General features: G+C 55.4%; 12 protein-coding genes across 14 annotated transcripts; 6 read left to right on the top strand and 6 right to left on the bottom strand.

Moving 5' to 3' along the window:
• On the top strand, window positions 1-1,330 carry H310_07265 (hypothetical protein). Its single transcript, XM_008872621.1, has one exon. It carries the CDS (start codon window positions 38-40, stop codon window positions 596-598), a length of 561 nt encoding a protein of 186 aa, XP_008870843.1. The 5' UTR covers window positions 1-37; the 3' UTR covers window positions 599-1,330.
• Window positions 26-1,829, bottom strand: H310_07266 (hypothetical protein). Its single transcript, XM_008872622.1, has one exon. The coding sequence runs from the start codon at window positions 1,794-1,796 to the stop codon at window positions 855-857; it is 942 nt and encodes a 313-aa protein (XP_008870844.1). The 5' UTR covers window positions 1,797-1,829; the 3' UTR covers window positions 26-854.
• A 4-nt stretch (window positions 1,830-1,833) lies between these two features.
• On the bottom strand, window positions 1,834-2,960 carry H310_07267 (hypothetical protein; the record flags this gene model as incomplete). The annotated part of the gene is made up of 2 exons (XM_008872623.1): window positions 1,834-2,349; window positions 2,398-2,960. 2 exons carry the CDS (start codon window positions 2,958-2,960, stop codon window positions 2,034-2,036), a joined length of 879 nt encoding a protein of 292 aa, XP_008870845.1. The 3' UTR covers window positions 1,834-2,033.
• Window positions 2,961-3,051: 91 nt separating this feature from the next.
• H310_07268 lies at window positions 3,052-5,003 on the top strand. Of its 2 annotated transcripts, XM_008872625.1 has the most exons (3): window positions 3,052-3,182; window positions 3,233-3,376; window positions 3,422-5,003. In XM_008872625.1, exon 3 carries the CDS (start codon window positions 3,772-3,774, stop codon window positions 4,405-4,407), a length of 636 nt encoding a protein of 211 aa, XP_008870847.1. In that variant the 5' UTR covers window positions 3,052-3,182; window positions 3,233-3,376; window positions 3,422-3,771; the 3' UTR covers window positions 4,408-5,003. The 2 variants fall into 2 exon arrangements, with proteins under 2 accessions (XP_008870847.1, XP_008870846.1); XM_008872624.1 differs by having other exon boundaries at window positions 3,233-5,003.
• On the bottom strand, window positions 4,894-6,080 carry H310_07269 (hypothetical protein). The gene is made up of 3 exons (XM_008872626.1): window positions 5,760-6,080; window positions 5,357-5,709; window positions 4,894-5,304 (listed from the first exon to the last, which is right to left on the bottom strand). Exons 1-3 carry the CDS (start codon window positions 6,007-6,009, stop codon window positions 4,972-4,974), a joined length of 936 nt encoding a protein of 311 aa, XP_008870848.1. The 5' UTR covers window positions 6,010-6,080; the 3' UTR covers window positions 4,894-4,971.
• An 891-nt stretch (window positions 6,081-6,971) lies between these two features.
• On the top strand, window positions 6,972-9,244 carry H310_07270. Of its 2 annotated transcripts, XM_008872627.1 has the most exons (4): window positions 6,972-7,199; window positions 7,260-7,328; window positions 7,394-7,554; window positions 7,605-9,244. In XM_008872627.1, the coding sequence occupies exons 1-4, from the start codon at window positions 7,113-7,115 to the stop codon at window positions 8,692-8,694; spliced, it is 1,407 nt and encodes a 468-aa protein (XP_008870849.1). In that variant the 5' UTR covers window positions 6,972-7,112; the 3' UTR covers window positions 8,695-9,244. The 2 variants fall into 2 exon arrangements, with proteins under 2 accessions (XP_008870849.1, XP_008870850.1); XM_008872628.1 differs by having other exon boundaries at window positions 7,394-9,244.
• Window positions 9,245-9,790: 546 nt separating this feature from the next.
• On the top strand, window positions 9,791-11,913 carry H310_07271 (hypothetical protein). The gene has a single exon (XM_008872629.1). It carries the CDS (start codon window positions 9,872-9,874, stop codon window positions 11,828-11,830), a length of 1,959 nt encoding a protein of 652 aa, XP_008870851.1. The 5' UTR covers window positions 9,791-9,871; the 3' UTR covers window positions 11,831-11,913.
• A 1,293-nt stretch (window positions 11,914-13,206) lies between these two features.
• H310_07272 (hypothetical protein) lies at window positions 13,207-14,772 on the top strand. The gene is made up of 3 exons (XM_008872630.1): window positions 13,207-13,550; window positions 13,606-13,987; window positions 14,038-14,772. The coding sequence occupies exons 1-3, from the start codon at window positions 13,339-13,341 to the stop codon at window positions 14,125-14,127; spliced, it is 684 nt and encodes a 227-aa protein (XP_008870852.1). The 5' UTR covers window positions 13,207-13,338; the 3' UTR covers window positions 14,128-14,772.
• A 98-nt stretch (window positions 14,773-14,870) lies between these two features.
• Window positions 14,871-16,171, top strand: H310_07273 (hypothetical protein). The gene is made up of 3 exons (XM_008872631.1): window positions 14,871-14,985; window positions 15,039-15,156; window positions 15,221-16,171. Exons 1-3 carry the CDS (start codon window positions 14,909-14,911, stop codon window positions 16,112-16,114), a joined length of 1,089 nt encoding a protein of 362 aa, XP_008870853.1. The 5' UTR covers window positions 14,871-14,908; the 3' UTR covers window positions 16,115-16,171.
• H310_07274 (hypothetical protein) lies at window positions 15,458-19,421 on the bottom strand. The gene is made up of 13 exons (XM_008872632.1): window positions 19,335-19,421; window positions 19,186-19,274; window positions 18,996-19,143; window positions 18,865-18,946; window positions 18,721-18,817; window positions 18,405-18,668; window positions 18,239-18,352; window positions 17,911-18,181; window positions 17,700-17,851; window positions 16,594-17,649; window positions 16,308-16,549; window positions 15,530-16,242; window positions 15,458-15,478 (listed from the first exon to the last, which is right to left on the bottom strand). The coding sequence occupies exons 1-12, from the start codon at window positions 19,384-19,386 to the stop codon at window positions 16,185-16,187; spliced, it is 2,625 nt and encodes an 874-aa protein (XP_008870854.1). The 5' UTR covers window positions 19,387-19,421; the 3' UTR covers window positions 15,458-15,478; window positions 15,530-16,184.
• A 145-nt stretch (window positions 19,422-19,566) lies between these two features.
• Window positions 19,567-20,256, bottom strand: H310_07275 (hypothetical protein). The gene has a single exon (XM_008872633.1). It carries the CDS (start codon window positions 20,228-20,230, stop codon window positions 19,670-19,672), a length of 561 nt encoding a protein of 186 aa, XP_008870855.1. The 5' UTR covers window positions 20,231-20,256; the 3' UTR covers window positions 19,567-19,669.
• A 649-nt stretch (window positions 20,257-20,905) lies between these two features.
• H310_07276 (hypothetical protein) lies at window positions 20,906-21,586 on the bottom strand. Its single transcript, XM_008872634.1, has one exon. The coding sequence runs from the start codon at window positions 21,566-21,568 to the stop codon at window positions 21,086-21,088; it is 483 nt and encodes a 160-aa protein (XP_008870856.1). The 5' UTR covers window positions 21,569-21,586; the 3' UTR covers window positions 20,906-21,085.
• Between the last annotated feature and the right edge of the window lie 1,469 nt (window positions 21,587-23,055).

The following is a 23,055-nucleotide window of genomic DNA, read 5'->3' on the forward strand; positions in this document are numbered from 1 at the left end:
GCCGACGTTTGTCATTTCTCAACTGTACGAATCCATCATGTCTACTTTGGCCAAGCTCTCCGTGGTCGCTGCCGCGTCCACTGCTGCTGTCGTTTCGTTCGGAATCCGAAACATTGCTCCGACCCCGCTCTCGTCTGTGCAGGCAACGAACTTGTTTGCACGATTCCTCTCGACACCAGACCAACACGTCGATGTGTACCAGACGACGTTGTCCAAACCGGTCAGTGTCGAGCTTGCGGCGAAGGCGTTCTTCCAGTCACCCGTGTTCCAGGCCGAACGCGTGATCTTGCGTCTGGCGGGAGCAGGGAGCACCACGGACGCCGAGATCGATGCGATGGCGTTCAAAGAAGGCGAACACGTCGCGACGTTCCGCGTGCTTGAGACAAAGGAAAACGAGGTGTTGTTTTGCTGGGACGAAAGCGACGCCGTCAATGGGCACTCGTGGTTGGCGGTGACGGACTCTGGCCACACGTTGCTCTTTGGCTCGACAATTCGCAACCGGAGCGCTTTCATTCGATGGGTGACCCCCCTGCACTTGGTGTATGCGCAAATAGTATTGGCATCTGCTCGATATCAGTTGGAGCGATCGGCGGTGTAAGGCGATGGTCGGCCTCCACCGATTCCCTTCCACTCGATGAATCCTCCATGGAACACTTGGCTGCTTTAGATTGGCGAAACTAACCCAATCTCTACAACATTCGAGAACTCCGACGTGTTCCCTGTATTCCAGCCATGAGGGGTGGCAAGGCTGCCCCACTCCGGCACCGCTTCAGCTGTAGCAAGGCATGGAGCGCTCCCATGGACGTCGCCATGTCGACTTTCTTAGCCCACACACGACATATCGATAACGACGACTAAACAATGACGCCCATCCAGTGGAACTCCTTGTCTTGCACATGGACAAATCCCATGGACGCCATGAGCCCTTGACTGGCATAGTTGTCGGAAAGCACAAAACAATGCGGCTGCAGCCCAAACCAGCCGTCAACTCCACTGCGAATCGCTTCTCGATACGCGTCAATAGTTGATCCAAATGCGAGTCGGACGAGCCCTTTGCGACGGTAGGCGGGGTCGGTTCCCACGAGTCCGAGAGAGAAATCATGGTGAACAAGCGCCCACGACACAGGAGTCTTGGTCGCAACCACGCGGACCACTCGCATCAACTTGCTCAAGACTGGGTGCTTTAGCAGCTGCACAATATACTCGTCGCCGTAACCGATACTGGACAAGCTTAGAATGGGTGCTGCATCGGTGGCCACCGCCGTGTCCATCATGTACACGTCGCCGTCAACGTTGAACGTGGCCCCGATGGGCAACGATTTCACGGGAGTGGCGGCGTCCAGAAGATAGAGCCTACATCCATTCGTGTCTTTCCACAACACTTGCGTGACGCTGTCTTGAATGGCCACGTAATGGCTGTGTTCGACTGCCCGGAGCCCCAGCATGTGCGGGCCCATGCCAGTGGTGGCGTGACGCAGGAACTTGGCTAGAGTACGAGTCGCAGTAGACGGTGCGATGGACGAGCGGAACCAAAAATGCAGACCAAATTTGTCATGTTGGTTGTCCGACACAAACGAGAACGCGAGCCCAACGATTGCGTCCGAGTCGCCATCCAGCTGCGGAGGTTTCTCGTCGTCGAAGTCTTGAATGGAATGTTCTCGCAGCACGTATAGCTTTAGCAGGCGAGGAGAGGCTGGGCTTGACACAAGATGATTGATTAAAGGGCCGACGAATGGGGACGGCAAGGGCTCGCCGAGCGCCAACGACACGAACCGCCTCACCACCGTGATCGCCATGGAGCTCGACCTCGGATTGTTCGCATGGCGAAAAACGTCCTTTTTGAAAACAGACGTTTTATTCAAATGAGGTAAAAATGAACAACACCGGCTGTAGCTTGTCGCGCGATGAGGAGGTCTAAAGAGGTGGCATCGCGACAACTTAAGCTTGAATCATGAAGTCAATGTGGTAGTGGTGAGGTTGACGATAAGGTTTGTGTGCATGTGCTTCTTGGACCGACAACAAGCGGAAATAGTTTACTCGTGGTTGAGTCGCATCCAGTGGAAAGTTTTGTTTGGGACCGTCTTGAAACCCGCGGTCGCCATGACGTGTTGACTTGCAATGTTGCTCGATAGCACAAAGCAGTGCGGCTGCACTCCGAACCAGCGGGATTCGTTGGCAGCAGCCAACGTCCTATACGCTGCAATCGTCGACCCCAAAGCCAACGCGGCGAACCCTTTGCGTCGGTACTCTGGGATAGTTCCCAACAGCCCGATCGAGAAATCCGAGTGCACCAGCGACCAAGACACTGGTTGCTTCGTCGACGCCACTCGAACGACCCGCGCGAGTTTGCTGAAGATTGGATGGCGCATGAGCTCTGAAAGGTATGTTGGATCGTACCCAACACTAGCCAAGCTCAAAATGGGGGCAATGTCGCCGGGATCGGCAACGTCCATCTCAAACGTCTCGCCGTCCACCGTCCATGAGCTTCCCAGTGCGGTGGCCTTGACGACGACAGCAGGGTCGAGAACATGGAGCTCGTAACCATTCGTGGGCTTCCACTGCACACCCCCGCGCACGTTGGCGTCGATGTATGTGCAATAACTCGATTCCAATCCTGGCAATCGGAGCACCGCCGGTTGTTGCGCTCGGACGCGATGGAGAAGCGCCAGGATAGATGGATTTGCCACATCACGACAGGTCTTGGGGTGGAACCAAAAGTGCACCTTCGTCCTGTTTGTTGCGACAACGTATGCGAGTCCAACAATGTCGTCGATCCCGTCCACACTGTGCCCATCAAACTCGGTCAACGACTCGGGACGCAGGAGATACATGGTCAGCCACGACGAGGCAACGTCGGAGCTGACGAGTGCTGCCAGCGGTCCAAGAAATGGCGGTGGTAACTCTTCCTTACGCGCTTTTGCCAAGAAGCTCGTGATCCACTCTGTTGTCGGTGGTGGCATTGCAACTCGTCGATGTTGCTGACGCAGCTGCCACCTTTCGTGTTTAACCTGATTAACGTATTGCGTTTTACACGCCAATCACTTGTGTTCGGCGCCTGTCTCGCGATAGCCGCCGACTGTCGTCGTTGTTGCCGCGCGAGCTCCCCGAGCGGTCTGTGTTGAATGCTCTGCGTGAGAGACATTCCCTCCACTGAATCCTGTCAAACCCGTTCCCCGATCCAGGTAGATCACAACGAGAACACGCTCGTTGATACGGCATCGTGCGATCGTAGGTCATGCATGCATGCAGCATCACCACTGCTTCAGGATGAACCACCTTGAAGGTTGGAACGAACGAAGTCGCTAGCCGGATGAAATTGGAGATGCGGCAGGCCGAAAAGCAGCTTGCTGGCTGGACGAGTGGCGTCAGCTGCGAGGTGCGGTCACTGAGCACGGCGACGCTAACAACATCCATCCTCCAGCCGTTGCAGCGTGTAACCCAAGGATATCGCCACTGGCAGGCAGCTGGTACAGATCGCATCTCGCGAGCGCTGCATGGATCCAGCACGTGGAAAAATTTGAATCTGTCGAAAACACCACGATGCATTCGTCCGGTCCAACATGTGCCGAGCTTTCCTGGACCTGCGACGCTTCCTGTTCCCCAACGGCACTCGTCATTTCTGCCACGGCGACGGCACACGGGGGGCTGCTTTCGTGCTACTTTGAGTGGGTCGCCGGCCCGACCGAACTAGAGAGAGGGGGGTGGTAACCCCCACCTGTTGACGATGCGCATTGCCAGAAAAATGCAGAAACGATCCAAAGACAACTCGGCATGTTCGATTCGGCTAATCGACTAACAGTGGGCGTCCATCGCCCTGCTACGGCCGGTCCAGCGCTCCCTCTATTTGCGTGCATTGCGCGGGCACAGCAACTACTTCTAGACGCTTTTTCTCGGGCAACTGACCACGTACGTCGTCGCAGTCAAGTCGCTTCTTCGTCGGTATCTCGACGGGGACACGGCCATCCTGGCGTGTATCGACAAGTCGGCGAAGCGAAGGCAGACATCGTTGGCCTTAACAGTGTGTACACAAACGACTCGGTCGACTGTGAAGCATATTCCACCGACGGGATGCTTCAATATTGGTTCTACCCATCTCTCTTGTCCCAACGCCACTGCTCTCGTCGACCATGCCGTGCAGAACCCAACACCGTCGTTTCAGCTGCTAACGCCGCACGAGAACCAAGACGTCCAGCCAGCAATGTGAATACATCTTCACCCGGCGCACAACGAGCAAAAATAGAGACCGACGACAGCGACGAGGATGCAGGCGTGCGCATCGTGGTGACCTCGCAGCTTGTGGTATGGTGCGCCATGCGACCTTTGTGCTTAGAGGTGCCTTCACTAAGCACTTCGTCGACGTGGGATGGCGAAGGTCGTCGCCCAAGCCACGATCCGCGCATTCGATGAGTATGTTGCATGCTTCGACGGACTCGTTGGGTTGCAACCACGTTCCTTCATCCTCGACCCCAACAGCGCCAGCCATGCAATCCATGCTCGAGCGTCTTGTTTTCACCGGCAATAGGCGGCACGACCACAAGGCTGGGCTCTGCATAGTGTGCGTCCCGCCCGACCTTGTCTTGGCGCCGTCTTCGGCTACCTTTGCATCACGCTCAACGACCTAGCGTAACTCGGTTGCACTAAACTGCGCAAACCAGCTCCAATGAACAGATTTGCTAGAGCTGGACGAGGTGATGGTTTCTTGGGTTGCTCTCGAGCAAGTCCTCTACGATCGCTTGCCTGGTCAACGGGCGTGACCTCCGATTTGTTCGTTCAATTCCATCGAGCCTGGAGGTAAAGGCCGTCGCGCAGAAAAGTCCAGCCCCCTGAACCCAGCTATCAAACTGATGGAACGCGGTTGAGTGGTCCCATGGCGTTGCAAGCTGAAGCAGAGAATGGTCAACCGCGGTTCCATGTTGGTCAAGAGAGGCCCAAGTGAAGCAAGTCCATTATGACGCATACACGTTTGCTAGGTTAGTGCATGTGCTTGAGCATGAGTATGATGGTCATCACCGTGATGAGGGCGAGAAGGATGCCTATACACTTCATGGGCCGCCCGCTTTTCTGGATCGTCTCGGCCTTTTCGAGCTCGACAATCCCAGCTTGCGTCCGTTCAACGACTTGTTCCATGTTGTAGTCGATGCGATCCAAGATCGTGCCTTGATCGATCACAAGCACCGCTAGTTCCTTAAAAATTGTTGCCAGCTCCTGAATCGACGTCGCGATCTGTTGCACTTCGCGGTCTCGTTCGTTGATCAGGTCTTCTGCTAGTTCGACTTCTGCCAGTTGGGCCTGCATGAACCCTCCCTGCGCCATACCACACGATGAGGCCAACGATCGGGAGAAGAATGATGCGTACGTCTATGCCAGTGCTGCGCTTGGGCTTCTTCTCCTCGGATAGAAAATCAAATTCTTTGGGACCTTGGCGCTGTGTCTTTACGCGATCTAAATACTCTTTTTGCGCTTTGCGGAACTCCCCCGACAGCGTTTGCAGTTGCGTTGCCAACGCCCGCTGCACATTCTGTCGAGTTTTTGCATCCGCGTCGGACACGCCATCCTTGCCGTTCATCTTTCGCTTGAGTATCCCCTCAGCTTTCCGAAATTCGGCCGTGATGTCGGCCGTGATGCTCTCAATCTCGCGTTCTTGGGCTGTCTCGGAGTCGTCAAAGCGGACCATGAGCCGCTTTGTCCGAATCTTTGTCAGCTTGTCCACTACACGTCCACAAGAATGAGGAAACTTTACCCAAGAAATGTCGCCGTACTCAGGTCTTTCACGCGCGCAATGTGGATGTTTACATCTGTGACGGCATCGACCCATACAGGTGTGTTCTGGGCTAACGACGCTGCCGCTTCAAGATCAATGTCGGACCGCATTTCGGCATTTCGCATGAGGGAGTTGGCTTCGTGGTGCACGTCAGGCGAATGCGACGCCATCTGACGACGCCTTGCCACTTTCACCTTGACATCTGTCCTCAAGATCACGAAGGGACGGGTGATATCTCTCGTCGCCATCCAGGGGTACGCCGCGTAGGGATGGAAGTGGTGCCGCTCGCTCGTGCCGTGTATTCAGCCGCAAGGACAACTGTAAACTATTTTTACAAAACGGTCGACGCTCGGTCGCTGTTAAATACAAACCACAAGAGAAAACCAACACTCCTCACTTTGCTCGAAGGGAAAGAAGTCGATATTATTGGACAAAAAATGACCAATCCGTATTGAATATTACCACGTTCTATTCATTCCACCAATCACACTCGAGTAAAGATCTACCGTCGATTGCCAAGTCAAATAGACCGCCAACTTGCGGCAGTGCAGTCGAGTCCTCAGCGCCGCGAGCGAGCCACCGCGTCACCGCAAGGCCGAGAATAAAGTGTAAGAGGGAAGAGGAGTAAGTAAAATAAGCTTGCAAACAACTTGATCCAAACGTGGGAGGTCGACTTCGACATGTCCTCTGGGAAGAATGAATTGAAGACCTGACTAGTTTGTTACGTTGCGCGTAGTGGTGATTCCTTACAGCGAAAGCTTTGACTGCAAGTTATGCCAGAACAACCTTACCCTACAAAAATGCTTAGATTTAGATGCGCGTTGCCCTCATCACACTCGAAAAACCGTTGAGTACGGCGACGCGCAAGGTTTGGGGACATAGCTTCAGAGAAGTTGTGCGACTTACCTCGTCTCGTCGTCAGGAGTTGAAGTCCATTGCGACTGTATCCACACCGCCGAACACAAGCGCGACAGGAGGAAACAAACGTCTTGTGTGCGCACCACTGCATGGCGCCACACTACTCTGGGGTGTTTTCAAGCCAACTCCTTCTTTGGGCTCTAACAACACCCACGTCTTGCGAATGCGACGCCGACACCTCGATCACGTACGTTGTCGTCAACGGCATGGAATCACCCGAAATATCCGGATGCGATCGTATCCGGCAGGATGCCCCGGGGCACAGCAAGTGCAACTATTTTAGATATCGCGAGGAGTTTCACGCAAGAAACGGTCGACTTCAAAAGAGACCCCTACGAAGGAGAGGGCAACAGCGACGAGAGCGAGGAGAGCGGCAAGCCACGCGGGAATCCTTTACGGGGCCGACGATAGAGCAGTCTGATCTGTCTGTGAAATGAACCGCTACAAAGTTACCAAGCAATTGGGCGATGGCACGTATGGGTCGGTTCTCAAAGCTGTGAATCGGACATCGGGAGAAGTGGTGCGTGCACCTATCAATCTCATGTGCTCGAATGCGAAGATCACAGTGGGAGCAATACAGGTCGCTGTGAAGAAGATGAAGAAGAAGTTTTACACGTGGGAGGAGTGCATGCAGCTGCGAGAAGTGAAGGTGAGGTCAATGATTTGCTTGCTTCGTGTACTTTCTCGCCAGGTCACGACGCCCTTGCTTTGTAGTCCCTGAAAAAACTCAACCATCCCAACATCATTAAGTTAAAGGAAGTCATACGGGAGAACGACGAGCTCTTCTTCGTTTTTGAGTTTATGGAGAACAACTTGTACGAGACGATGAAGAAGCGGGACAGGCATTTTCCCGAGTCCAAGATTCGCAACTTGATGTACAAGGAGAAGCCCTCTGTCTACAGCGTAACGATTGATTGTATCCTAGGTACCAAATGCTCCAAGGCCTCGCCTTCATGCACAAACACAGTTTCTTCCACCGCGATATCAAGCCTGAAAACATGCTTGTCAAGGGGGACGTGGTCAAAGTGGCGGACTTTGGTCTGGCTCGAGAGATCCGATCACGCCCTCCGTTCACCGACTACGTATCAACTCGGTGGTACCGGGCTCCTGAAGTGCTCTTGAGGTCCACGACGTACAACTCCCCCATCGACGCGTGGGCAATGGGATGCATCATGGCAGAAATGTTTACGTTGAGGCCGCTCTTCCCTGGAAGTAGTGAAGGCGACCAAATATACAAGATCTGCTCCGTACTGGGCAATCCAACCCACGCGACGTGGCCCGAGGGCATGAAGTTGGCTGCGCAGATGAACTACCGATTTCCACAGTTTGTTCCGACGTCGTTGCAGTCGATCATTCCCCACGCAAGCCCCGAAGCCATCCAGTTAATGCAAGACTTCATGAAGTATGACCCAAACCAAAGACCAACGTCCAGCCAAGCGCTGCAGTACCCATTTTTCCAAGTTAACGTGAGCATCCCTGCATCGTTGTCAACCCCTAATGCCCCCCCACAACCGACATCCTTGGCTGGCACGATGACGCCGGTCGAAAAGTCACCTTCTACGACGCCCATTAGCTCGAAGACCCCGACATCAAATTACGGCCCTGTTCCGCCCCCCAACTACCAGCAGCCCACGATGGATCCGTTCAACGGGGCGGCGTTTCGAACGAACTCGTCGAATGCACTACTCCCAAATACGAAAATCGCCCCACGGAATGCGATCGCAGCCGCCGGCAATACCATGTTTGGGACTGGTGACGCACTCGGCCCACAGTCTGGAAGTGTGGACCCCAGCGGCCAAGGGAACCGGTATGCCCGACAGGCGCGGTATGCCCCTGGCATGGGCAATTCTGACAACAACGAGCACGCGTACGGAGCAGTTCCAGACGTACTGTCTGGTGGGAAGCGGCCATTCCAGTCCAGCTACAATCCAAACGTCCCATTGGTCCCCAAGTCAACAACGACAGCAAGCGCCACAGGCTTGGGCGCCCAATTGTACAGCCGGCACAACTTTTAGGACCGAACAAGTCGGGAGGAAGGCGCGGTCGTTCACAGTGCTGGGATAGATTAGCTAGGATAGGTTTACTAACTCTGAATGGTGGTTTAAGCCCAATTGGTGTCCCCATCTCTCGATCACTCATCTGGCTAGTCATGGCCGGTAACCCCAGCTACGACAGATCTTAAGTGCCACGTAGTGATGAAGGATGACTCCTTGGTGTTTGCTCCACCATCGCCGCCGCCGCAGAGTCGCCCCCGAACCATGAATTTCGATCATTCGTGCCGACTGGACTAACGTTGACGCCTTGTTTCCAATGCCCCATCGCCGATGTCAAACGTATGGGCACATGTATCGTTGCCCAACAGCGGTCGGCAAGCTCCTTGTCGACATGAAAAGCAACCAGTAACGCTGTGCTGACACAATCAGGTTGCGTGTGTCGCAAAGTGATGAATGGCTGGGGTTAGCGCACCCCCGTCAGTCGTACGAGATGCCACGACGCTTCCCAGTCGCCGCCAGTTTAGTCTGGCCACGCGGCGCTGCTTGTCCAACCACCTTTGCTGCGTCGCTTGGGAATTTTGGCTGAACAATGAAGCGGTTCGTCCAGCTCTAGACCCTCTCCCGTTCGGAATCGTGAGGAGAGATGCTCCCTCACCTTCCCAATCAAAACTTTCACGATTCTCATCGACGAATCAAAGACTTCCGTCGCTCGATGGGGCACCTCGTTGAGATGCCATCCTTTCCCGTGACATACACACCTTCTCCAGCAAGGCCAGGTTCATGGTGCAGTACTTAAGTCAACTTCGTTGCGGCAAGATTTTCGCATGCGACATCACCAGCCTGCGAAGCGAACAGCGCAGACTCCTTGAGAATTCGTCTGGCCTCATTGCCCGCGGTCGTGGCGACGATGCGATTGCCGCGCGATCCTTGGAGCCCATGAGGTGCGTGAGCGAGCCGACCCGAGGACAAGCGTAGAAAGGATCGCGCGAGTCGTGCTGGTTAGTGCCAATCGAACCACCACTTAAGTTACCAATAGATACAATATCCAACATGACGGGGTCCATTGTCTGCATGTCCCTGAACGGTGAGACGAAACATTGGATGCGACATACCGTCCAGACGGCGGGCTAGAGCCAACACAATAGCGGCACGTACCACATCGTGCGTTGCTCACTTTGCATCGAGTTCTGGCCCAGCTATGCCGACCCTGCCGCGGTTGAACAACCCGCGATTTGGCGATGAGGCGTCCCACCACGCAGAGCAGCCGTCCAATGTGAAGTGGCCATGGGCTTACGCCCCGACGAACGCGATCGACGCACCTGACGTGAATATGTACCAGCGCGCCATCGCACTGTCCGAGCACATGGAGACTTCTATCATCGGCATGAACGCGGAGCAGTACTTGGAGCGACTCGGGAGTGGGAAATGCTCGACGACACGCGTCAAAGTGGACCCGGTTGCAAACGTGTACACGATTCATGCATCCTCCGTGTTCCCGGCAACCCTGGCAGAAGTCCTTACGCTCTTTGAGGACGAGCCCACGTCCCACACAGATATGTTCTTGGCACGGACGTTCGGCACTTCGCTGGTGTCCAACTCGGACGTCCGCCGACAAAAACCAATGACTGCAACGACCGTCCGCGGCCTTACCAAAGCCAAAGCGTCGGTGGCGAGTGGGAGCCGCCAACCGAGCCACAGCTGCAGCAGCCATTCCGGCGGCGATTCCAAATTGTTGTCGAACTCGTCATCGTCGTCACCACAGACGACAACGACTACATGCAACATTCGCTCGCTTGCTATCAAGAAAGCGCTGTTCCAAGATTCCCGGGGTGCGCTCAACTTCGTCGCCAAGCCCGCGCTACGGGACTTCTTGTACATGAACTACCTAGAGCATAAGTCCGACTCGGCGTTTGTCCGCATGATCAAGTCGGTGGATGTTGCGTCCGAGTGCCGCACGCCACGCCATGGCAGCGACAATGATTCAGTTGACCGTCACCAGCACGTTCTGATGTGCTACCTCGTCCAAGCGATCAATCCGTCGAACACCGCGACGGCGATTGCCACGAGCCGCGTGCGTGTAAGTTTTGTAGGCCACTACTGCTACGCCGATGGCTTGATCGACGACACGAAGCGCCTATTGACGAAATTTGGAGATGCTGTCGAGATGATCCCGAAGTGGCACTTGCAGCAGCGCTTGGCAGCGCGCCTCTTAGGAGCGGTTGGGCAGCAATCAACAGCGGTACCGTCGAGAACCCCAGGGGACCCAGCGTTCGCCTGCCGCGTATGCGCCCGTACATTCACGGCGTTCATGAAGCAGCGCGTTTGTCGCCTCTGTAGTGAAGTCGTGTGCTCAGCGTGCTCAACTGCCCAACAAGTCCCTGCACATGACGTGGTCGTCGAAATTCGAGTGTGCGTCGCGTGCGTGGAATCTCTTAAACCGAATGGCGCCTCGCCATTCGCTGAACCAACCTCGACAGCCCCGGCGATCCTTCTCGCACCAGGGCTCATGAAAGCGCTGAAAACGTCGTCGCTATCCCCGGCAACTGCCGCCTCCACTGCCGGCACCCACCCCGGTCCTGAACCCTCGAGCGAACCACTGTCTCGACCACCCTCGACACTCTTCACCCCCAGCAAGAGCTGGAAACATACAATGGCAGCGACGGTGGCAGTGCGGCTTCACACCATGCAGCACGCCGACCGACACCAAACGTTGTTGGACGTGGCGTGCATGATGACGGCTCGACGCATGGGCTGCGCGAGTGCAGCAGTGACGTTGGTCGATCCGACCGACCGGTTTGTGTCCAAGGCTGTCCATGGAGTGTGTGGACCGCACGATTTGTTCCTTCACCACGTCCTGGCCACTGCGTCGCTGAATGAAGGGAACGCCCAGTGTGTGTTTGTTGTTGAGGACGCGCAAATGGACGGCCGGTTCACCAAGTCGGCAGCTCGGGGCACTCGCTGCTTCTACGGCCTCCCCCTGACGGTCCGTTCAGGTCCCTCCAAAGAGATTCATGCCGTCGTCGGGGTCGTGAGTGTGTCGGATCCAACACCGCGATCGGGTTTGCTGCACGAGAAGCACGACGATGTCATGGTCGAATTCCAGCAAACCGTGTTGAAACTGCTGGAACCTGCCACCGCTCGCCCGGCCGCCACCTAGCACCTGAAACCCACATCGTTATGTACACATAGAAGCAAGATATGAAATCGACGTGCGCAGACTCGAGGCACGTTCGGAACCTGCGCGAGCTGGCACACACAGGGGCAAGCGATCGGGTCGTATGGACGGAGGCACCCACGACCCGATGCGATGGCAAACTTGAACGTGATCGCGAGCCAGACTGCGAGAGATCGATGTGCACACGGTGTCGCATGTTTTGTGTGGCGGTGATGTGAATCGAGCAGGCACCAAGCAAGCTTGCCGCCCCATCGCACGGTGCTCTGCGGGCGATCACGCATTGGTCTGAGCGGATATAGATGAGTAGCCACAGGAACACTCGTGCACCATCCCCGTCGTAGCAAGGCGACGCCGTTCAGCCGCCCAGCCAAGGCAGCAGCAAGTGAGTAGCTTGCCTTGCGGGAGCGAGCATTGGAACGTTCACCTTGTGCTGGTATATAACGACCTGGTTCGATGGCGGCGTTGCTCTGGACGGCCGACCGTATACATGCGACAGAACCTACTGCTTGTGGTAATCGTTGAAGTGACGATCGCCACCACCCGTTGCCGATCCTCCAAGTCAACAACATCTCGGTGGTCTCGGCGCCTGTTGGGGCTGCGAATGGTGCTGGATGATCGAGGACCTGTCACTATCCTCATCGTCGCGTGACTCGATCAGCGAATGCCACATGCTGGACCAAGTCTTGAGGGACGCCGCGCATGTTGTGTGATATGCTGCTGTTCCTGTGTGGCAGAGGCTCCCACGATGCGCACCAGGTACAACGCCCCCCCACCAACGATTTCGTTTTGGTGCTGCGAGAAGTATCTAACGCAGCAGTCGACACTCTGCCGCCTCGCGTTTGTCTGTCGCATCATCCACTACTGGCCGCGGCGACGTTGCTATTTCGTGCTGGCGCGATGGCGGTTTTGTTGGACCGCGTTGGCGACAAAAGACTACTGGCTCATATTCAAATGGACGGTGAGTCAGTAGTCCGACTTATCGAAATATATCACTTTTTGCACTTGATTTTTCTACAAGTTTGACGTACATTACAAAAAGTAGATGAATTTTGCGTAGTATTTGTACAACTGAACAGATACATTGCATGTGCACCTTGTGGTTTCCCGTTGGTGTGTCCAATTGTGTGCATCCGAGCCCAGCGAATTTGTCGAACAATGAATCGAAATTCATGGAAAAATCGATGATTGGATGTTTTGTGCTATCATTCAGCGAATGAAATGCATGGAATCGTTGTCGGCAGATATAACCGTGTGTGGGGTAAAAATCCAAATGCAATTGAAGAATCCGTCGTCCAGAACCCAATGCGCGAGTCGTTTCATGCCAAGAATACAAACAATTCGATAATTTAATGAGGGCTGTTGGCGGTGCGGAGCAAGTTCAACTTCGATCTGGTTGACCGTGAAAAGTAGCATCAGTATTGGGTTGGGGCGACCTCGAGCACGTGCCCTGCCTTCGCCACCGACACTCGATCGAGCGACTGCACATCGCGATGGACGTCGACTTCGAGATGGACGAGTCCGATCTCTTGTTTGGGAACGGCTCGGACTGCGACGACGACAATCAACTCAGGAACGACGACGACGGAACGGAGAGTGGCTCGGATGTTGCCACCGACGACGACATGACGGACGAGCTGCCGTCGCGCCCGACCGTGACATCCATGGCCGGCCTCGCGATCCCCACCCGCCGTGGCGCCCACACGTAAGCTGCTTGGACGAGCTGCTCATCCACGTCTCTGACAAATGCTTGCAACTAGACCGGGCGTGGCTCCATCGCTGATCCGAAGTCGTTCGATGCCCAACACAGCCAAATACATGTCGTCGAACGAGCAAAAGTGGCGCGTCAAGTACTTGAGCGCATTGAAAGTCCAGTCCGCGGCGGTTGCAGCCGGAGACGAATTCCAATCCACGCCCGCGCCATCGCCAATGACGAACAATATTCCGCGCCATTCTCGGCCTGGCGGCATGAGTCCATCAGTTCGCGGCGTCCGAACGCGCAAAATGTCGTCGGACCCGATCGTGATCCCCACACACCAGCCACTGTCGCAAAGTCTGTCGGACATCCAGCACCTGGACTGGAGACAACTCGAGTCACCGGAGCGGTACCAGAGCGAGCAAGATGGAGCACGTCGGGACGAGGTAGGCCGTGAAACTTTGTGCTAAGCGTTGTCTTAAACGTTGAAAATTAGCTCTTTGTGCCGCCGCACGAAATGGTCGAGCGCGACTGCTTTTCGCTCGGCATGAAGCACCACTTCAAGCCTAAACAAGGCAAGATTTAGAGCCACCCGTCTTGGGGTCTCTGGGCGAGTCGATAGAAGACTCGGGACAGAGCAAGGCGCTGTGCAAACGTCGAAGTTAACATGTTGTTGGGAATACACTGCGTACAGGAACGTGGCTCGGGTTCCTTGGATGTGTCGACGGCCGACGCGCCCTTGAAGGAGGCGACAGTGGCTCAAGAGCCTGAGTCGAAACTTGCACCAGAGCCGATCTCAGATGATCTCAGATGTACACTCGAAAACGACAGAATCACCGACCACCAGGACAACCCAGGACTCGTTGAAGCGCCATGGCCACAGCGGAGTTTGCCACTACAACACGACAACGTATCCACAATTGCGGTGCTTCGTGCCGCCAGCAGGATGGGGAGGTGTCATCCAGATGGCACTAGCTAGCGTCCATGGAGGAACCCAAGGGACACCAAAGACCACACGACAGGCGGTCGGCCCCGCACTGACGAGGTATCCTCTGTGAGGTCGAGCGACCTCTCTTCTGGTGCTTGGGCTGCTGTCCCGATTCGTCCGGAACCGAGAAAGATGTCCATGAACAACCTGACCGATTCTCCCTGCTGCGCGCACCCATGCATTGCATTCTAACAATATTACAAAGGATGTTATTATTGTTGTAATTGGTACAATAATTCGATGACACGATCAAAAAATTGCAACTTTTTCTTGATTTTTTGTAGGTTGAGGAAAACGACGTAAAGCAGAAACCCCTTCGATTAAGTACCGATGAGGACATGGGGAAGTTGGTGGGAAGTTACAAACTGGTCACGGGACGATGGCGGCGACGGTGGCGGACGGCGAGCTCCTGTACAAAGGATTCCTCAACCTTCGCTATGGCATGTCCCTATCCTTGTACGTGCATGCTGGGAATATACCTCGTGCTGATCATGGGGTACGACGTGTAGCCAAGAGTACTATTGCGTCCTCACGGACACAGGAGTGTTTACCGTCTACGAGTCAGAAGAAGCCGCGGTAGCGCAGCCGACAGCGTTTGTCCATCAAGTTCGTCTTGGCGGTACAAAGGTATATGCGTTTACCAACTTCCATATGAGTATCGTCATGATCGCCGTGTGTCGGATGCGCCAAGGAATGGAATGGCAAAACGATGTTTTCGACCTTGGACAACTCGTTCAAGTTTATAACGGAAAAAGGAAAAGAGTACTCGGCCACAGGCCACAATCGCAATGAAGTCACACTGTGGGTGAAATCCATCCGAGCGATCACAGATCCCGACAGCCACGAAGGACAGAAGCTTGCCAAGGCCAAGCGCAAACAACTTCGCGAACGCGAGCGGGAGCGGCAAAAGCAGGAGGAATACGAAGCCCGCGCGAGGGCCCACAACACCCTACCGTCGGCATCGTCCACGACAGACTTGTCCCAGCCACCCATTTCATACCTCACAGATCCTCGACGGACGAGGCTCGACGCGCGCAATTTTCCCAAGTACCGCCAGCATCTCCAAGCTGCAAAGCTCGAGACACGGCTTACGGCCGCGCTGGACGAAACCAAGCCGTTAGAAACACGCAAGAAGAAAAAGAAGAAGCGGACGAGCGCCACGACGACGTCAGATGCCCCAGCGGCCGACGACGACGACCTGTTTGGCGCGCCACCAGTTTCGGCAAGTGCGGCCGCTGCTCCCTCGTCGTACACTCGAAAAAGCGCTGTGGCTCGCATTCCATCCTATGACGAGCACTCTGAATTGACAGCCAAATTTAGCAACTTGCTGTCCTTGGGGTTCTCCCACAACGAAGTCAAAGCCTTCATGGCCGCGGACGGCCATCCACCTGAACAATTGAACGCGACGAGTCAAAGACTAAAGCAGTCGTCAGCAGGAGTGGGGTCGCCAACGAAGAAGGCGCGGAGGCACACGGCTGGTTCTTCATACCCACCTCCCACGCCGCCCCCTCCAGTCGTTGCAGAGCCTCCGAAAAAAGTGTCGTTCTTCGACAAACTCCGAAGCGGATTTCGAAGGGACGGATGAGCTATTTAATCAAGTTTCGACCAGCACCGACAGCATTTTGGTCTTCTTTGGGGAATGCACGTGGAAGTCGTCATGCCTTGGCCTTGCGCCGAAACGCGGCCCAGAGCTTGTCCGACGTGAACTTGGGTCTACAATCACATACAAGTTGACATTTGCACGGGAGCGGTACATTCCAAGCGAGAGCGAGCCTTACCGCGGCGCTCGCTTGATTTTGCGTTTGATCTCGCCATCGTCGTGCGGCTGCCGAGCCACGGCCACCGTCGTGCTGTTCGTGCCCTGTTGATGGAGCTTTCCTACTGGGACTGCCGCTAGGACGACGTCACTATCGAGTGGGCGAAGGAGCTCTTCTTCGAGCTGAAGCATGGACGTGTCGCTGAGAGAGCGCCGCCGCCGCCCGAGGCCGTTGCCCTGGTGCATGTCGCCTTCACGTGGCACCTGGTCAAATCGTCATCTCTTTCGGCATCGGATGACTTGCCAACCTCAATCACAGCGCCACAGATCAACCTTTCCAACTGTCGCGTGACCGACTTGCGTTTCTGCGGGGTGTCGACCCGGATCACTGGCTCGTCTGCCACGTCGACCTCGCCGATTTCAAGCTCCAAATCCTGAAACAACTTGGACATGACCGACGGAGACGTGAACGAGGCGGGCGACGATGCAGTAGTTCGCTCAGTCGGGGACGAAGGTGATGCATGTATCGAGGAGGTTGCGACGGGAGACGGGGCCTTGCCACGTCTTCCTTGGCATTTGAGCACGACTCGTTTGTCGGGTCCGACCGCCGCCCCCCGCACTAGCCGCGCCTGTACTGCCCCCGGCACATCCATCACTTGGACGCATTCATGAAACAAGTCGACAAAGGGAGACTCCAACCCCAAGTGAGGACTTTGCCCGACTGCCGTGTCGTTTACAAACGCCACAAACGCCTGGGTGTCTACGACCGCAGTGAAGAAGGCGAGCGACGGCGACCGGCGCGTCCGAAGGAAGCCTTCTCGATCAAACGACACAAACCGCTGGACGCTGTGGCGTCGTGCGATTTGTCCTTTTTTTGTCGTCGCAAGCGCGGGCTGAATCGTCACGTACTGCGCAATGTCGGGGAACAACACCATGAAAAACGAGGCGAATGCCACGCGAATCGCGTCGACCCACTCGACGTGGTCGACGCTTTGCACTGGCCGCGGGACGTTGGGGGGAAGCGCCACGAGGCTGGACGCGCGCACGCGAGCTGCAAACTGCATCGCGTTCTGGTATGGCATTTGCGTCGCGTTTTGAAAGCGCAGGACGAGCGGGCGCGGTTCGTGGCGAAGCAATTCGCACGTTGCTTCGAACGACAAGTGCAACGTCGAGTGGTCGTTGACGCTGAGAAGGTAACTACCAGGGGCGATCAAGCCCGACAGCGCCGCGGGGCCGGGAAGGCCATTTTGAAGCTGCGGAAATGCCTTCACGACGGCCGAAGCTGCACACGACGGAGTAGACGACGCATCGGCCAGGCCGGTGGCCAGCAGCCACACGCGGGACGACTCGAACGTGATGCCAAGCTACGGCGAAACGAGACACATCAATCCATGGCTACAAAGCAGCGACGAACCGGTCCATGGCCAAACGATATCTCGACTTCGGGAGCGACGTACGGAGGGGTGTCGCAATGGAGGTCGCACGATGCGACGGAGCTGCTGCGAACGATCGTGAGCGCGTCGGACGTGCGTGCTTTGCGGCGTTGGCGGATGCGGTTCGTTGCAGCTGAAAATTGGTCCAAGTGAGTGTGTCTTTGGGTTTCGTCGAAAGGCGAGGTAGTGTACCAGTGTGGGGGTTGGTAGGGGGCGCGTACTCTTCCAGGACGGTCTTGACGGTCGCCACGAGGGTCGAGAGCGGAGCGGGCGGGAACTTGGGGAGGTGGTGGTCTTCCACGTGAGGCAAGTCTTGGCCCGTCCAGTCGGGCAGTGCCGCGTGGATGGGGCGCACAACCTTATCCTTGTCGAGGTGAATCACAACGCACGACGCGAACGAGTCGGCGCCGATCTTCGTCGTCAAGTACGTCGTATGCACCCCCATGAAAAACGGCACCGGCGCCTAGACACAGCAGCTCAGTCTGCAGCAGCCGGGAGTGGCAGCCTGCTGTGGATGTACTTGCAAGTAGTCGATGAGCTTCATCGGGAGCATGGGGATGTACACGTGCTCCCACACAAACGGGTACAACAGCGCGCAAAGGGCTTCGCACACGGGCGTCAGCAGCCCATGATGCTGGTCAGCACGACGCCATGGTGAGCTTACGACGTAAGGATTGCGTTCCCACCGACGAGTGGATGAGGATGCGCTGCTCCAGCATCATGCAGTTCAGAATGAGAACGATGTTCTTGACGCTCAGGTGCTGGAAAAGCAGCTGGAAACACATGTCGTCGACGTGCGGGAGCGCGCTCTTGTGCAGCGTGTGCGTATACACGAAATCGAGCCCGAGGTGGACGTCCAGGATGGAGCCGCCGTGCGGCGCCACACTCGTCATGACAAAGTCGTGGATTATGCTTGCCCACGGCACGGCGGCGGACACGGCCGCCACTTCCTGGAAACGCAATGGAGGCATGACGACAGCGAAGTTTCAAGGTGCGAGTCACCTCTTGATTGCCGCTGCGACGTGGCATGGGAAGGATGCAGCGCCGTAGGTTGCACGGGGCGGTGTCGTCGACGTGGTCGCGATGGTGGTAAATCCAACTGGTCGACACGATTGAGTGGAGAGTGCGCGAGCGAAAGCCAAGTACCCGAGCACTTGTTGGAAAAGCGAGAAGATTGGAAAGTGCGAAATGAAGCAAAACACGCGAGGTACGGCAACGCTTGCGTGGCCTGGCGACGAGCGCGATTGAGGGCATGGCGCAACGTGTAGTTGTCGTACCGCAGTGGTCATCGTCGTGATCGTACGTTGTCAGCGCAAACCCGAATGCGCGGGAGCCGTCGCCGCCGGTGAGGGTAAACGAGTGGAAAGTCGGCACGCGTTCGTAGGCGGCGCGTGGCCGCAGGTTGAGTTTGTCTGGGAGACAAAACTAGATTGAACATTAGCGACGCATGGACTCGAAACCACGCACGTATCGAACGCCATCGGGGAGTGGGAAGTGGTCGCGGTCGGTGGCGGGGATGCGTTGACGGATCGCGCGAACCGAAGTGTGCTCCGTGTCTGGTTCATTGCATCGAGGTTACGGAGTACGGGACCGAGGAATCGTTCGGTCAGACGTACCGACAATGGACACTTCGACGAAGTAGTCGACCAACGTCGGCAGGAACGCCATCGCTCGCCGCTGCTTGCAACGAAATGCAGAGGCGCAGAAACCGATTCGACGGAAACGGTCACGCGTTACATCGATACGACTGGCACCGTGGAGACACAGCGACGATGCCGCCATGAGAAGGTCCTTCGTGCAAGTTGGCAAGGCGGGATGTGACGAGATCCGGACCACCTGTGGAGGATGCCTGTGCAAGTCACATGTCGACGAGGCGCTGTTCACCGAGTCCACCTTGGTATACATATACTCGACTCGTTAATCGGGCATCGTTTCTCTCTGTCTTTTCATTCTAATCGCCTCGAAGTGACGGAGGGAACATCGAGTACACCGGCGGCCCTTCGTCTTCGTAGTCGTTCGTGTACGTGAACGTTTCAATAGGCTGCGCTTCGGGCACAGCGACAACCAAGCCTTCCAAATCCTTGGACAGGATGATTTCCGTCGCCAAGCGCGAGTTTTCGGTCCAGTCTTCCTCCGGCACGTCTTGCAAAATACGCACTTCGCGTTCCGTGGGCTGGGGCAACTTGTCCACCCATTCGTTCGACACAACGACGTGGGACAAGAAAGAGGAAGGCCCTTCCCCAAACAAGTTCTCCGTAAACTCAGGGGTACGGACAGCGCTGTACGAGGCACCGCCGCCGCCAAGGGAATCGTCTTGGATAATGTCGAGACCTGCGAGTCGCGACGCTTCAAAGAGGGACTGACCCACACGCCCTTGCACAATGTGGCGACTGCCTTCCCAGTCGAGGAGAGTCACGGACACGATTTGGTCGCGCACGAATTGCTCCGGCACGTGCTTGTGCGCATGCGATCCGAAGCGGCGAGCTCCGATGGCGGCAACTCGAGACCACATATCTTCAGCAAACTGACTGCGACCGCCACCACCATTTGAAACCTTTGGAATTGTATACTATCTTTTACAGTTTTATGAGTATTTATATCAGCCAATGAAATGATTCCCCTTAATTAAATTTTGAGCATTTTTGGTGGAGTTTCTAGCCCGTTCGACGACATTCGAGTAGCCGGCTACGAAGAAATCGATACATTCCAAGCAACAGACTCACCTCCAAAGCTGAGCGCAGCCGCCGCCAATGTGATGAAACACGCGCACAGAACACACTGTAAGGATGGATAATTTTGGGACGTTCCCATCGACGGCACTTTCGGCATTTGGTTCCGACTGGACATTTCGTCGACCACGGCCAGGAGATTACAAACAAGGGACCTAGCTTGAGTGCTGGGAACACCGCAAATTAAGAATACAACCATATATTCTCATGGCAAACTAGTTGCACCGTGGGTGAACCTGCCCAAAGGCCACTGTTGCAACGCCCTTGCCAGGTGACAGACACTCAGCAAAGGCTCACGGCCTGGTTTGAACAAGCATGATCAACATGTAATGTGCCGAAGCGAAGGTGTGGAAGATGGCGACCGTGGTGATTCAAAGAGGTGCCATCGACACCTATATTTCCGCAACTTGATCGCACGGAAGGCGCGTTCTTGTGCTCACTCGCATGTTGTGGGTTTGTTTGGCGTACGACGGGTGACAAATAGATTTCTTATTTGGATCACAATTCCATGGACCGCATGGGCTGAAGATCAACAACGTTCAGTATCTGCACAGAGACGCCAAGGCCATCGTCGCATCAAAGCGGACGTCTACCACGTGCGCCTTGGATTGCCAGGCCGAGGCTTCTTGGACGGTATCTTAGTGCTTTCCTTTGTGCGCATCCGCAGCTTCCTCCTTGTGTTCGTCGGTGGAACCTGGCTTGTCTGCGAGAGTGTCGGCGGGCTCATCTGCTGGCTTATCGGCGGGCTCATCTGCTGGCTTGTCGGCGGGCTCTTCTGCTGGCGTGTCTTCTTCGGGCGCGCCGTCTTCAGGCTTGTCCTCTTCGTAGTCTTCGACGTCTTGCTCGTTTTCTGGTTGGTCGTCCTTGTGCTCAACTTCAATTTCCGACACGACATCCTCCTCGTCGACGGGCTCGTTGATATCTTCTTCTTCAATGAGAATGGACTCTTGAGTCTCGGATTTCTCGTCGGGGACTTGTCCACTTCCGTCTTCAACTTGTTCCACTCGCAAGTTGCGCTTATGGTTGACGTTGGCGACGGCTTGGGGCTTGTGCGCTCCGTTGTAGTCCATGCCAGCGACGAGGACGGCACAGAGAGCGGCAAGGAGAATCGAAATCTTCATATTGGTAGTGTACGCGCGAGGCAATTCAAAAATGAGTTCATTCGCATTGCCCGACGATTGTGGCAACCCTTGCAACGAAACCACTTCATTCTCGCCCTCATGTCACAATTACTGCTAATAAAAGCTACGATCAGCGATTGTACCCGATGGTGCATGTTCGCATTCAGCCAGCTAGCCGGCAAAGAGCGCCACCTCAAAACCATCCATTTTGTTGCGACGACCCCTGTCTTACAATACTGCTTGATGAATATGACTGCAAACTCTCCGCTGCGAGGTCGGCTCATTGGTATCTCTTGCTCTCGAGCACATTCTTGGTTCGCTTAAAATAGAGCTCATATCCTCGTGGCAAGCCATCTTAATGATTTGCGCAAAGGGAATGATATGTTGAACAAGTTGGTTGCCAGCACAACAGCAGCTCAAGGCAGGAAGCTCTCTTTGAACCAGTATGTGCGCAACAAGAGTACTTGCCTGCGTTAGTGACGTTAGTGCTGTGGCTTGGCAATAAGCAGAGCCATGCCTGACTGGTACATCCAAGACCGCGACCAAGCGTCGAGAAGAACTTGCCGCAGTAACGGACCGCGCTCTTGTGTTCCGAGCATCATGGGCTCAAGTAGCACCATATATCTGTCGCATATTTTCATGGCCTTTGGTGTTGTCCATGGGCCACTATTTTAGGAGCGTCGCTGCGTGCATTCAACGGCGGGTCTGACGATGTGGAGGCGAGAAATCCCCTCAAGTGTCGAGAACAAGTCCGAGTGGATATCGTTCACACACAGGGGAAAGTCTAGAACAGGAATCGAGACCTCGATCATACTCAACTTGGCCCTGTGGGCACACACCAACTACAGCATTTCCAAAATCTGGAAGTCGAGCGCGAACGTCAACGCTGTCCTCAACTCGGCTCGCCTGCTTACGCACACAGGAGTTTTGAAGCGTCAGCAACAACCCAAAAATGTATCCCTTCTCATTTGCCACATAAACCGACTGCACATCTTCCTTCTCGAGCAACTTGCCACGCGGAAACCAGCGACCTATTTGAAGCGTACGAGCTATAAAAAACGCGTCCGTTTCACAGAAACCGATTCAGAGTAACCGTCGTCAACGAAAGGCAGAGGATGCAGACAGAACATTTGAAATTTGATTCCCGACCACAACATCAAGTACTCCATGAAGATTTCGATTCTCCTTGCCGCTCTCTGTGCCGTCCTCGTCGCTGGCATGGACTACAACGGAGCGCACAAGCCCCAAGCCGTCGCCAACGTCAACCATAAGCGCAACTTGCGAGTGGAACAAGTTGAAGACGGAAGTGGACAAGTCCCCGACGAGAAATCCGAGACTCAAGAGTCCATTCTCATTGAAGAAGATATCAACGAACCCGTCGACGAGGAGGATGTCGTGTCGGAAATTGAAGTTGAGCACAAGGACGACCAACCAGAAAACGAGCAAGACGTCGAAGACTACGAAGAGGACAAGCCTGAAGACGGCGC

This window comes from Aphanomyces invadans, assembly GCF_000520115.1.
Source record: "Aphanomyces invadans strain NJM9701 unplaced genomic scaffold supercont1.13, whole genome shotgun sequence".
Taxonomy (NCBI): Eukaryota; Oomycota; class Saprolegniomycetes; order Saprolegniales; family Verrucalvaceae; genus Aphanomyces; species Aphanomyces invadans.

What these genes read in the sequence shown, in the direction of transcription:
- H310_07266 (XM_008872622.1), bottom strand. Translation starts at nt 1,796, where the DNA reads ATGGCGATCACGGTGGTGAGGCGGTTCGTGTCGTTGGCGCTCGGCGAG.
- H310_07275 (XM_008872633.1), bottom strand. Translation starts at nt 20,230, where the DNA reads ATGTGGTCTCGAGTTGCCGCCATCGGAGCTCGCCGCTTCGGATCGCAT.
- H310_07272 (XM_008872630.1), top strand. Translation starts at nt 13,339, where the DNA reads ATGGACGTCGACTTCGAGATGGACGAGTCCGATCTCTTGTTTGGGAAC. An exon ending in ACCCGCCGTGGCGCCCACAC is followed by an intron (nt 13,551 to 13,605) that starts GTAAGCTGCTTG and finishes GCTTGCAACTAG; the next exon opens with ACCGGGCGTGGCTCCATCGC. An exon ending in ATGGAGCACGTCGGGACGAG is followed by an intron (nt 13,988 to 14,037) that starts GTAGGCCGTGAA and finishes GTTGAAAATTAG; the next exon opens with CTCTTTGTGCCGCCGCACGA.
- H310_07274 (XM_008872632.1), bottom strand. Translation starts at nt 19,386, where the DNA reads ATGGCGTTCCTGCCGACGTTGGTCGACTACTTCGTCGAAGTGTCCATT. An exon ending in GTCGCAGCGGCAATCAAGAG is followed by an intron (nt 18,669 to 18,720) that starts GTGACTCGCACC and finishes TTGCGTTTCCAG; the next exon opens with GAAGTGGCGGCCGTGTCCGC. An exon ending in TATCGTTTGGCCATGGACCG is followed by an intron (nt 17,650 to 17,699) that starts GTTCGTCGCTGC and finishes GTTTCGCCGTAG; the next exon opens with CTTGGCATCACGTTCGAGTC.
- H310_07273 (XM_008872631.1), top strand. Translation starts at nt 14,909, where the DNA reads ATGGCGGCGACGGTGGCGGACGGCGAGCTCCTGTACAAAGGATTCCTC. An exon ending in TATGGCATGTCCCTATCCTT is followed by an intron (nt 14,986 to 15,038) that starts GTACGTGCATGC and finishes TACGACGTGTAG; the next exon opens with CCAAGAGTACTATTGCGTCC. An exon ending in TTCGTCTTGGCGGTACAAAG is followed by an intron (nt 15,157 to 15,220) that starts GTATATGCGTTT and finishes GGATGCGCCAAG; the next exon opens with GAATGGAATGGCAAAACGAT.
- H310_07271 (XM_008872629.1), top strand. Translation starts at nt 9,872, where the DNA reads ATGCCGACCCTGCCGCGGTTGAACAACCCGCGATTTGGCGATGAGGCG.
- H310_07265 (XM_008872621.1), top strand. Translation starts at nt 38, where the DNA reads ATGTCTACTTTGGCCAAGCTCTCCGTGGTCGCTGCCGCGTCCACTGCT.
- H310_07269 (XM_008872626.1), bottom strand. Translation starts at nt 6,009, where the DNA reads ATGGCGACGAGAGATATCACCCGTCCCTTCGTGATCTTGAGGACAGAT. An exon ending in TGCGCGCGTGAAAGACCTGA is followed by an intron (nt 5,710 to 5,759) that starts GTACGGCGACAT and finishes GTGGACGTGTAG; the next exon opens with TGGACAAGCTGACAAAGATT. An exon ending in AGCGCAGCACTGGCATAGAC is followed by an intron (nt 5,305 to 5,356) that starts GTACGCATCATT and finishes GGTATGGCGCAG; the next exon opens with GGAGGGTTCATGCAGGCCCA.
- H310_07270 (XM_008872627.1), top strand. Translation starts at nt 7,113, where the DNA reads ATGAACCGCTACAAAGTTACCAAGCAATTGGGCGATGGCACGTATGGG. An exon ending in ATCGGACATCGGGAGAAGTG is followed by an intron (nt 7,200 to 7,259) that starts GTGCGTGCACCT and finishes GGAGCAATACAG; the next exon opens with GTCGCTGTGAAGAAGATGAA. An exon ending in TGCAGCTGCGAGAAGTGAAG is followed by an intron (nt 7,329 to 7,393) that starts GTGAGGTCAATG and finishes CTTGCTTTGTAG; the next exon opens with TCCCTGAAAAAACTCAACCA.
- H310_07276 (XM_008872634.1), bottom strand. Translation starts at nt 21,568, where the DNA reads ATGAAGATTTCGATTCTCCTTGCCGCTCTCTGTGCCGTCCTCGTCGCT.
- H310_07268 (XM_008872624.1), top strand. Translation starts at nt 3,772, where the DNA reads ATGTTCGATTCGGCTAATCGACTAACAGTGGGCGTCCATCGCCCTGCT.